The sequence below is a fragment of the Balaenoptera musculus genome, chromosome 20 (genome assembly GCF_009873245.2).
Source record: "Balaenoptera musculus isolate JJ_BM4_2016_0621 chromosome 20, mBalMus1.pri.v3, whole genome shotgun sequence".
Lineage (NCBI taxonomy): Eukaryota > Metazoa > Chordata > Mammalia > Artiodactyla > Balaenopteridae > Balaenoptera > Balaenoptera musculus.
Window position 1 is genome coordinate 39,225,426 of NC_045804.1, and position 12,063 is coordinate 39,237,488.

Sequence of the window (12,063 nt, forward strand, 5' to 3'; positions counted from 1 at the left end):
CTGAAACATCCACCAGGTGGAAGAAGTTAACTACATGATGACCAGGCTGTAGCCGTGACATAAGCTGCCACAATTCTGAGAACTGGCCTCAAAGAAATGGGAACAAACTGACCCTGGAACTAAAGACTAACTGTACCTAAAACAATCAAGATGATACTGATCCGACCACTGCATGACTAATTTCAAGATGACTGTCAGAGCTGACCGTGCTGTTTCTGCCTGTAGCCTCCTCCCTCTGTCTATGAAAGCTCTTGCCCCCTGATTGTCTGGTGGGGCGGTGGGGGGAGTCAGCCTTTGGAGAGACATCTGCCCTCCTCCCACCCCCAGGTTTCCAGCCTCCAAAATAAAGCAAACTTTTCCTTTCCACCAGCCTTGCCTCTTTACCGGCTTTAGAGCAACCGGTCCCACACTTTCGGTTACTCGACCTTCCAGGAAACTCACGTGATGTACTCCTCGCAGATCTTGCGGAAGTTATCCCGCTCCGGGTCACAGCGCAGGTCGTCGTAGAGCTTGTTGATGAGGATGGAGGCCAGCATTCGGGTGTTGTCAGTCAGGGGCAAGCAGGACGGCAGATCTGGAACCTGCCCCACTACCTTCAGGATCTTCCTCAGGCCTGCAGGACAGACAGCAGCAAGTGTAAGATGCTTGCCGGGCTCTGTCCTCACAAACGCTCCTTCTCGCTCAGTCCTGTTTTATCACCAGAGCTCTGCGGCCCGCCTTTAGGCAGCACGTAGCTTATCCAACGTGGCTAGGAGTTGGTCAGACCTTGGGTGGGACAGGTAAACGGGAGGGGGAACATCCTAGGTAAACACTGGGAGGCATGAAACTCTGGATGTGGCAGGGAATTAAAAGTGCCTGGCATGTATATGCATAGCCGATTCATTTTGCTGTACAGCAGAAACTAACACAACATTGTAAAGCAACTATATTCCAATAAAAATTAATTTAAAAATGTAAAAATCAAAAATAAAAGTGCCTGGCAGTAAATTTTGTGCTGTGTATTTTAACACACACACAAAAGCACTGGGAGGGCTGGAGAGTCATTGGAAGGGGCCTGATGAACCAACCCAAAGCCCCCAGCCTGGCTCTCAAAGGCCTTCATCAGATGCACCGGCTCCACCTCCCCAGCCTCACCCCCTACCCTTCCCTTCCGCTCTGCCCTCGCCTTGAGCATCTCATTTCTCTTCTGCTAGAACACTCTGGACCTCCTCCTTGTCCACGTCTGCCCCTCCCTGAACCCAAAAACTTACTTCAGGCTTGACATCCTGGTGGCTCCCCTACCCAAGTCTTCAGCCCAGTTTTCAGATATTGCTCCCCACCCCCCCATCCCATAAACCGTGCGGTTGGGCCTAAATCCTAGCGCAGAGAGAAGTCGATTGTCAATGCCCAGCCTTTGTAATATATGCAGAGAAGACCAGAAGTGGGATGGGGGGGAGGGTGTTGAGAGGGGGAGGGTTAAAGCACTAGAGTAATTTGTTCAAGTCTAAGCACTTACACATGAACTTTGCTGAGATCTGTGAAAACCAACCAGGGGAAGTGCTATATCAAAAGAGAATAATGGTAAAGCTGCTAAAAGCTGACTTGAACCTTTTAGAACAAGGTCTGGTCTATATGTCATTATACCTGTGGGAGAATTTATCACAGCAGATCATAAAGCCACAGGTATGATTCTTGAACGATCGAACAAGGTGATTTAGGAGAGGGGTGATGCCCTGGAGCTGACATATTTAGTGACTATCTCTTGGAACGTTGTTACTGGACTTTGTATAATGTACACTGGTGCCGTTTCTCCCTCTGGAAGGCCTGTATTTTGCCATCCTGAGACTTCAGGAACGCTACCCCTTGTTGGTGGAGTCTTGTTTGTTTTTCTTTTGGCACTTGCCTCGCTTGTCAGGAAACTCCGCCCAGATGTTTTTGAGTGTGTTGTGGGTGTGTTCAGGCCCTGAATTCAGAGCCTGGACCTACACCTTCACCAGCCCACTGGTGGATCCTAATATGCTAATGACTTTTCCTGGCTTTTCAGTTGGGAATGAAGACTTCTCCCAGACAAGAGCCGCACCCCTTCCACCTTCTGCTGGTTGCCTGGTACCCTGGTGCCCACTGGAAAGGCTGGCATGAGCCCCAGACCCTCCCACCTCCTCACCGTTATCCACTACATAGATGGTGTGTGAGTTGTCATGAATGGCGAGGTCCTTCCTGGGGACGTTCTTACTGAGCAGGTTCAGGGCCTGATCCCTGCCCTGGCCAGACACCTTCTTACTGACCAGCATGTCAAGCAGGTGGTTGGTGATCTGCTTCCGGTCCTTCTTGGTGTCTGAGGAAGGAGAGGACAGGGGTAAATAGAGAGGACCAGGGCGTCTCAGGTATATAGGACCAGGGATGGCAGAGGCTTCTGGAAGGACTCTGGAAATATTGAATCCACTGCTTCCCAGATTTTGGAATTTCCCAGGAGAGTATAGTATCTCACTCCAAAAAAGGGAGGGAGATCTCTAGACAACACCCCCAAGGGGTCCTCCAGCCACTCTGAACACTGACTTCTATGGCAGCCCATTCCATTCTTGAGCAGTTCTGGTTCTTAGAAAGTTCTTCACTCCCAGGCAACGATGGGCAGGTATCCAAAGGTGCTTCGTGCAGTTTTTAATACACTGATTTAATTAAATGTTTTCCAGAAAGAAAATTTACACTCCTTACAGACATTTTACTTCCCGCAGATTCAGACATGCTGGGAGCCTGAAATTCAAGCCTTTGCCTGGGATGCCAGGTCTTCTCTGCCCACTGGGGATCTTAAAGGCAAATGCCTCCTCCTGCTTTTGCCGTCTGAACACTCTGGAACTTGGAGATTTTTGTCCTCATTCTAGATTGTAGCCCAAAGACAAGCAGGCAGGCAGGTAGAAAAGGAAAGATCTCCAAGCCATGTTATATAAATAAATGATGAAGGAACGGGGCTATCTAACTGGAGAAGGAAAGACACAAATGTACATGATAGCTTGTCTTCAGATAAAAGTATGTCATGAGCGTGAGATAACAGACTTATTCTGTGAGGCTCCACAGGGCAGAACTGGGACCAGAAATGAGTGGGACCACAAGGAGACAGATTTGAAATCAATATATGGAAGAATTCTTTAGCAGAGATGTCCAAGAGCTCACTCCCTCCGGAGGAAGTTGTGGCCCCCAATGAACCACACCTCTCAGTATTCATGCTCTTGGGGAGTCCCCTCCCACACTGGCCCTGGATTACTCATGTGACCTTACGGTACACTCAGAGGCTTAAAAGCACTTACACATTGGGGCTGTCCATTCAAAATGCAGCCACCATGTTACATAGAAACCCAAGCTGCCCACCAGAGAGGCTACAAGGAGTAAAACCAAGATACCCTGGCCAGCATCGCCAGTTAACCACCAGCCATCCGAGTGAAGCCATGTTGGACCCTCCAATAATTCTAGTGCAGAAAAGGATCCTTACCATAGTAAGTCAGAACCACATCAAGAATTCAAGACCCCAAGCGGGTTAATTACGAATACACAAAGAGCTCTTAGGAATCAATAAGAAAAACACTGTTACTCCAACAGAGGAAATAGATAACAACATGAACAAACCATTTGAAGACAAAGAAATCCAAATGGCTAATAAGGATAAGGAAAAATAATGTCTAATTCATAAATTTTTAAAATTCAAACATAATTGTTACCTACTGAATAGGAAAATATCTTTAAGAATGATTGTATTTGAATCTGGTGAGAATGATTTGAGGCTGGAACTCTTATCATCACTTGGTGAGAGTAAAAATTGATGCACCCTCTCAAAAGGAGTTCGAAAGTAAGGTAGTGAAAGAGCTTTAGTTATGTTCATAGCATTTGACTTAGTACTCCTATTTCTAGAAATTTGTTCCAAGATAATAATTACAAATGCAAACATAGGTTTATGTTAAGAATGGCTACTGAAGTGTTTTTTATAAGTATGAAATTAAAGGCAATCTAAATCTCCAACAATATAGAGCTGATTGATGAGTTATGATATATCCATACAATGGCATGTAATGAAATTATTTAAGATCAAGCTTTCTATGAGTGAACCTGCCTCTGTGACCTTCCCAGCCAGAGCAGGAAGTTCTAAAATGATGTCTAGGACCTGGATATACAGGAAGAAGCCTGAGTTTGTATGTGCATATATGCAGGAATGAGACAAATGTTAAATTAATAATTATTCAAGTAAAAAGGAATCCTCTTTAAGAATATTAAACAGTATGCAATAGTAATATAATGCTCAGAAAGGAGAAAAACACAAAAATATCCATAGCTGAATCCCAACTTTGTTAAATAGATATTTATATGGATGGATAGAAGAAAGATTGGAAGGGGGACTTCCCTGGTGGCACAGTGGTTAAGAATCCGCCTGCCAATGCAGGGGACGCGGGTTCGAGCCCTGGTCTGGGAAGATCCCACATGCCGCGGAGCAACTAAGCCCGTGCGCCACAACTACTGAGCCTGCGCTCTAGAGCCCACGAGCCACAACTACTGAAGCCCACGCGCCTAGAGCCCGTGCTCCGCAACAAGAGAAGCCACCGCAATGAGAAGCCCGTGCACCGTGATGAAGAGTAGCCCCTGCTCACAGCAACTAGAGAAAGCCCTTGCGCAGCAATGAAGACCCAACGCGGGCCCAGAAAATAATTAATTAATTAAAAAATAAATAAAATACTTTATAGAAAAAAGAAAAAAGACTGGAAGGATACACATGGCAGTGATAGTAGTGGTTATCTGGAGGGGTGATTACAGGTTGTTGGGATTTTTTTCATCTTTACATATTTCTAAAATTTTCCACATTTCTCCATAAGCCCCTGTTACTTTTAAAAATTGTTGTAAAACATGCATAAAATAAAATATACCATTTTAACCATTTTAAAGTATGCAGTTCAGTGGCATTAAGCACATAAACACCGTTGTGCAACCAGCACCACAATCCATCCACAGAACTTTTTTCAACTTGCAAAACTGAAACTCTATCCCATCAAACAACTCCTTATTTCCTCCTCCCCCGCCCCTGGCAACCGTCATTCTACTTTCTGTTTCTATGAGTTTGACTGTTTTAGAAATCACATATACATGGAATCATACAGTATTTGTCTTGTTGTGACTGGCTTATTTCACTTAACATAATGTCCTCGAGGTTTCTCCATGTCGTAGCATGTGTCAGAATTTCCTGCCTTTTTAAGGCCGAACAATACTCCACTGTATAGATAGACACCACATTTTGTTTCTCCGTTCATCCGTCGATGGACACTTGGGATGCTTCCACCTTTTAGCTGTTGTAAATTTTGCAGCTGTGCCTCTGTTACTTTTATCATCAGAAAATAAATGTAAAAATATAACCAGGCCACCTCCACATGCACGGAACGCCCAGTCTGAGGTGGTAACTGACACTTCCTTGCCTCCACCCCCTTGAACCAAGGCTGAAAACTGTCTCCTACCCAGAACCAGGGCCTCTTCCGTCCCTCGATGCTCTCGCTTGTCCTCCCCAGACAGAGCGTCGATGATGGCCTGGAGCAGGTTGCAGACGGTCAGAGGCAGCTCCTCGTTCTCCACGGCCATGAGGCTGCAGATTCGGTCTATCCGGACTGCGTGGAGAATCGCTGTGGCCTAGATGCCCCCAGCAAGGAGCACGGTCAGCTGGATGCCCTTCCCTTCCAGCTGCCCTGCAGGTTAGGGAGTGAGTGATCGCTGCCCGTGCAGTAGGGACAGAAGACCAGGCAGCCAATGCCTCATGGGACCCGTGGCCTGGGAAGGCCCTTGACACGAGCCATGCCCCTTTCCAGAGGTGTAGAGCTGCTCCATCCGATACAGCAGCCACTCGCCACAGGGGAGGCATTGAACACGTGTAATGCAGCGAGTTCACACTGAGATGTGCTGTGAGGTAAAATGTACACTGGGTTTTGAAGACTTAGTATGAAAAACTGTAAACTGTCATAACCTTTGCATTCAGCTCTTCCGCATAAACCACTTTCAAGAAACTTATCTTTGTTTAGTCAGACCCATTCCCGGCTCAAAGAAAAAATAAGAGGATCAATCTCTGTTGAATCTGGGGCCATACCACCAAGGTTGAGGGGAGACGCTTTAGACGCTGTATCAGGGTCTATCCATGCCAGCCACGCCCTGCCCACAGGGCAACGCCAGGTCCTCGGACCGGCAGCCCTCCGTGCCAGGAACCCCGCCCCTGCCCTCACCCTAGCTCGGTGGTCACTACACATGCCCGACAGGGTCCGTATTGCAGCCAACATCAGCTCAGGCCTCTTAGTGTCCAAAAGCTGCAGCAACAGGGCCACACCGTTGTTCTGGAAGATCCTCTCGGCCCCTGCTTCCTCACGGCTGAGGACAATGAGGTTTCTGGCCGCCTGAAGGGGGGAGGAAGCAATGAAGGTCATGAGGGAAGTCCGGCTGCAGAGGCCTTGGCCAGGAGCCAAGTGCAGGGGCTGCTGCAAGGACGAGGTCTTCAAAACGTCTTTATATTCTTTTGCCCTATAATCCTACTCGTGGGAACATAGCCCAAGAATATAATTCAAAACAAGAAACAGAGTAACTTGCAAGAAAGACCAACTGGATAGGGCTTCCCTGGTGGCGCAGTGGTTGGGAATCTGCCTGCCAATGCAGGGAACACGGGTTCGAGCCCTGGTCTGGGAAGATCCCACATGCCGCGGAGCAACTAGGCCCGTGAGCCACAACTACTGAGCCTGCGCGTCTGGAGCCTGTGCTCTGCAACAAGAGAGGCCGCGATAGTGAGAGACCCGCGCACCGCGATGAAGAGCGGTCCCCACTTGCCGCAACTAGAGAAAGCCCTCGCACAGAAACGAAGACCCAACACAGCCATAAATAAATAAATAAATAAATTTAAAAATAGCTTTAAAAAAAAAAAAAGACCGACTGGATGAAATATTGCAGCCATTAAAGTCATAAATGAAAAGACTCAGAATAAGCTTGGAAAACACATTGGTAAGCAGAAACAGAATCACAGGTTCACTCTGATTGCACTTATGGTAAAATAAACCTGTGTATATATGCTTGTGGATAAGGACTTTAAAAAGGTAGGGAAATGTTAAATTAATTAAACAAGGAGGTGGCTTCAATGCCTAAGCGACTAAGTAAGCAAACCCAAACCACACTTGGCTGTACAGCAGAAATTAACACAACATTGCAAATCAACTATACTTCAATTTAAAAAAACACAAAACAAAGCAAAACCTAACCCTGTATTGCCTCAATGTTAAGAAATCGAACCTTAAGGATGACCAGTCACAAACAGCTAACGAACCTTTCCCAAATAATGCAACTGCTTCAGCTATAGCCAATCAAATAATTCCCTTGTTTTGCTTCCACCTCTTTCCTATAAAAGTCTTTTTCCTAGCTCCTGTCGGTGGAGTACCCCTAACCACTTCTGTTTTCGCGCTGCCCAATTCAAACAGATTTTGCTCAAATAAATTCTTAGAATTTTTATATGTCTCAGTTTATCTTCTAACAGAAGTGAAGTGATTTCATATGGGAAATTATTTTTCCATTAAAAATGTTCTTCGAATATGGTTTTGGCATTGTTTGTTCGTTTATCTGTTTAGGGAAATCTGAAGTTGCAGGGGGTTCTCAGGAATGTTGAAGGTTGTGGGCAGAGAGCACAAGATGGGATTTGAAAGCCCTGGGTTTGAGTGCTGATTCTGCCACATGCTAGCTGTGTGACCTTGGGCAAGTCATAGCACCTCTCTGGGCCCCAGATTCCTGTCTGTAAAAATAGACAGTTGAGCTGGGTTTTCAAGTGTCTTCCCACCCTAAAGCCTTCCACCTTGAGGATATATATACAGTCATCCCTCAGTATCCGCAGGGGATTTTTTCCAGGACCCCCGCAGATAACAAAATCCATGGATGCTCAAGTCCCTTATATAAAATGGCGTAGTACAGGCGGCCCTCCTTAACCACAGGCAACCAACTGAGGATCGAAATTCCTTAAAAGGCCCCAGATCTGGAGTGGAGGCCTTGAACAGGACCTGAGACCCTGGGGTTGGGCAAAGAACTCATGAGGCAGGAAAAGGAGGAGGTAGACAAATAGGTAGGGAGGCTGATTAGAGAATTCCAGGCAAGCATGAGCTGAACCGTCATCGCTCTGTCAGTCAAGGGCTTTGTACTTCTCGAACCACTTTTATCTATAACAACTCAAGTCCTCATAAGAGTTTGCTATAAAAGATAGCTGCATATTATATGAACTTACTGACCATTAAACTAACAAAAATTCCCCAGGCATTGTCTGCCAAGTTCTTATAAATATTCAGATATTCTTTTTTTTTTCCTGTGAAGGACTAGAAACATTTTATTTTTTAAAATTTATTTAATTAATTCATTTATTTGTTTGCACCGGGTCTTAGTTGCGGCAGGGGGGTTCCTTAGTTGGGGCTCACCGGCTTATTGGTTGCGGCACATGGGCTCCTTAGTTGTGGCATACGAACTCTTTTAGTTGTAGCACGCATGTGGGATCTAGTTCTCTGACCAGGGATTGAACCTGGGCACCCTGCGTTGGGAGCACAGTCTTAACCACTGGACCACTAGGGAAGTCCCTAGAAACATTTTAAAAATGCAGCAAATTTGGCTAAGAGGATGGTATTCTGAATAAAGATTTTCATATTTCAGAATGACTTGTTGCAATGTTTTGAAATGGAATAAAACATTATTTTAATGTGTCATTGTTTCTCAGGGCCAAAAGTAGAGTGAGGCAAGAAAGACACCTTGGGTGCAAAGTTTACGGGGCACCAATAACTTCTGTAATCAAGATAAATGCAATGCATTTAATAAATTTAATAAATTTGTATGTAATATGTAAATAAATTTAATAAATTTTTAAATGCAATGCATTTAATAAATTTGTATTTAATGCAATGTTTAAAATATCAGAATCAATTTTGTTTACTTTCTCCAAGGAGCCGCCTCCCTGGCCTGCAACCTGTTGGCGGCCTTACCGCCCAGACACAGGAGCAGAGTCTGCAGCGGAAGTACAGTTACCTGGCAGGTCCCAAGAGCACCCACTGCTGGCCCAGCACCCACCTTCTCCAGCTTATCAGCTTCACTGTTTCCGTCCAGGAGAATCTCAAACATGTTCTGTACCCTCGAGTCTGTGGAGTACTGCACACGGAGCTGAGGAGAGAGGAGGGAGTGGGGAAGAAGGCAGGCAGGGGTCCACGTCATTCCAGCGGCTCCACATAAAGTTCATCTCAGTTAATAGCTTCCTGTCTCCCTCCATCATTCACTCATTCAACAAAGATTTACTGAATAACTACTATGAGTCAGACACTGTATAGAATGGAGAACAAAGTCAAGTCCTTGCCCCACAAAGCTGACAGTCTAGTTACATTCGCCGTCCCATTTGGTCTTCACAAGTCTTGGAAGGCAAAGGATCATTACTCCAGTTTTGAAGTCTAGTAAACAATTAGCTATTAGACATTTTAATATGGGCTAAAGGGCTTCCCTGGTGGCGCAGTGGTTAAGAATCCGCCTGCCAATGCAGGGGACACGGGGTCAAGCCCTGATCTGGGAAGATCCTACATGCCGCGGAGCAACTAAGCCCATGCGCCACAACTACTGAGCCTGCGCTCTAGAGCCCGTGAGCCACAACTGCTGAAGCCCATGCATCTAGAGCCCGTGCTCCTCAACAAGAGAAGCCACCGCAGTGAGAAGCCCGCGCACTGCAATGACGAGTAGCCCCTGCTCGCCGCAACTAGAGAAAACCCACGTGCAGCAACGAAAACCCAACGCAGCCAAAAATAAATAAATAAAATAAATTTTAAAAAATATATATAGGCTAAAACAAATATATCTCCAGGATTGGAAACCTGAAGCAGTTTCTAAGTACCTTTTCAAGCAAATTAAAACCGTTATTTTTGAATGTCTCATCCCTCACTCTCCCAACCCCAGTGCTCTGAAGCTTTCATAAAGTGACCTAGCCAATCCATCATCCCCCATCTTGCCAGCTCCTTCTGTACCTCCCACTGCTTTTTTCTGCTGGTCTGCGGTGCCACCTATTTTCATCACTCCTTAGTCTGTATTTTGTCAGCCCTTGAGTCTGCACCCTGGACAGTACGACGTGGTCCCACCATGGGGCTGCCCCAGGCACAAAGAAGTTACTGTGTCTTGGAGCAAGGAGCTGTGTGATCAGTTACCTTCCCGCTCTTACAGTGGGGAAAGCAACACCCCAAGGGGTCCCTCAGAAAATTGGTAGCTAAGCCAGTACTAGGGTGCAGGATTCCTCATCTCTGGTCCAAGTTCTCCCGACCCCACTCCATTTTCCTAGAAAAGATTGAGGCAATCTTTTCCCTGTTCCTACTGGTTCCTGGCTGTCCTCCATTCCCCAGCAATACCCTTCCCCCAGTTCCTAGGTTTCTCCTGCTGCCTTTGTCCTCCCAGAGAGGAAGATCATGGTGCAGACATACTGAGTTGCAATTTTTTAAAAAGCCTCCATCTGGAATTTAAAAGACTGGTGTTCTAGTCCTGGCTGGCTTGCACCCTCGAGCAAGCATCACGGCATCTCTGATCACTCACAGACAGGTGCCCCTGCCTGCCTGTTCTGTGTCACGTGACCACTCCATCCAAGGGTGTGGAGGTAGGCCAGCCCTGCCTGATGTCCCGCTCCCCTAACTGGTCCCTACTAGGAATGGGGAGAGGTAGCCAAGGCTTACGTGCAGGGGCCCGGCTCACCTTCTCCTGGATGCTGGCGTTGAGCCTCCTCAGTGTCTCCTGGAAGTTCGGGTTCTGTGGCTCCAGGGTGGCACAGCATTGCACATCCTTGAAGGCCTGGGCCAACTCCCCCAGGTGCTCCAGTGCCTGGCTTCGCCGATACAGAGCCTTGATGTCCGAGGAGTTGATGTCGATGGCTAGCAAGGGGGACAGGCAAGGCCTCAGGGGGCCGGGCTACAGACCACCTTCCCCTCCCCCACCGCTGCCCCCAACTGCAGGGCTTCTGTGCCCTCCTTGGAGAGTATGCATCCATGTAGACTATCTGGTCCAAGGCTCCCCTTTGTTAGGGAGGCGCTAAGAATTACAGTCTCAGGGTTGGAAGGGAGCTTAAGGGTCATCTTGTCTAATTCCTGACTCTCCAGTCTCGGCTCAGTGATCCCTGCCAAAGGCTCATCCAGCTGGTGCTTGCATACCTCCAGCCGTCCGGGAGCTCCTTCCTTCTCAAGGCAGACAGCTCCTTCAGAGAGCCCTTCCCTCCTCCCGCCTGAAACATATCTTCCTGTAACTTTGCCCTTTTGTCTTGAGTCTAGCCCTGGAACACGTGAGATGAAATCCAATCCTTCTTCCTCGTGACAGCCTTTTAGGTATTTGAAGGCAGCTCCCTGTCCCACCTGGGAGTTCCTTCTCTGAGCTAAATATTGCCGCCTTCCTGCTCTTCACAGGACGTGTTTCCAGTCCCCTTTCCAGCTGGGTCCCTCCCTTCTGAACTCACTCCAGACTATCTCTGTTTCTCCTAAAAAAAAGTGACCAAATCAAACCCCAACACAGACCTCTGCAGAGGAGAATCCCCTTCATTCTGCGTATTATAGCCCTAAAAATGCAACCAGGAGAAGTGTTCCCATTTTGATCGTGCTGTTAAGTCTAAGTTCTCTCAGAACTTGAGGCACTCCATGGCCAGCATTTACGTATGTTTATTCCTCCTAGTGTCTGTGGAATGAAATAGTGCCTCCGTCTTCCCCTCAGGAAGCGTGGTCCCCACAGAGTGGACCAGGCTGATGCCCTGGCTCTGGGAACCAGCCCTCTCCCGCCGCCACCCCATGAACATATTCAAACCTCCAACAAACTGGCTGTGTCCTTACCATGACAAAAGGATTTCTGGAAGCAACCTTACAAGCAAAGAAGCTGCCCCAGCATATTTAACATGTAAAAACGTGACTCAGGGATGGCTTTTCTGGAGCTCTCCTTTCACGTAAGGATGGTACATCTGAAGCCCCACCTACAATGCCCAGGATGGCGTTTATACAGTCGGTCATTCCTGCGAGTGTCGAGAGCCTCTTAGACTAAACAGGGATGCAGAAGGGGAGGGAA

The 12,063-nt window shown here is 47.1% G+C and overlaps 2 protein-coding genes across 5 annotated transcripts in view; one reads left to right on the top strand and one right to left on the bottom strand.

The window, feature by feature from the left end:
* The window catches only part of NLE1 (notchless homolog 1), a 91,852-nt gene that overhangs the window by 61,584 nt on the left and 18,205 nt on the right, over nt 1–12,063 (top strand). The window lies entirely within an intron of this gene.
* Nucleotides 1–12,063, bottom strand: part of UNC45B (unc-45 myosin chaperone B) — a 29,257-nt gene that overhangs the window by 15,510 nt on the left and 1,684 nt on the right. For all 4 annotated transcript variants that reach the window (XM_036838295.1, XM_036838294.1, XM_036838297.1 and 1 more), the window contains exons 4-9: nt 10,717–10,892; nt 9,070–9,159; nt 6,219–6,386; nt 5,466–5,634; nt 2,144–2,314; nt 442–613 (exon numbers count right to left, since the gene is read on the bottom strand). In XM_036838295.1, the coding sequence (XP_036694190.1) occupies nt 442–613; nt 2,144–2,314; nt 5,466–5,634; nt 6,219–6,386; nt 9,070–9,159; nt 10,717–10,892 (946 nt within the window). The remainder of the gene's footprint in view (nt 1–441; nt 614–2,143; nt 2,315–5,465; nt 5,635–6,218; nt 6,387–9,069; nt 9,160–10,716; nt 10,893–12,063) is intronic.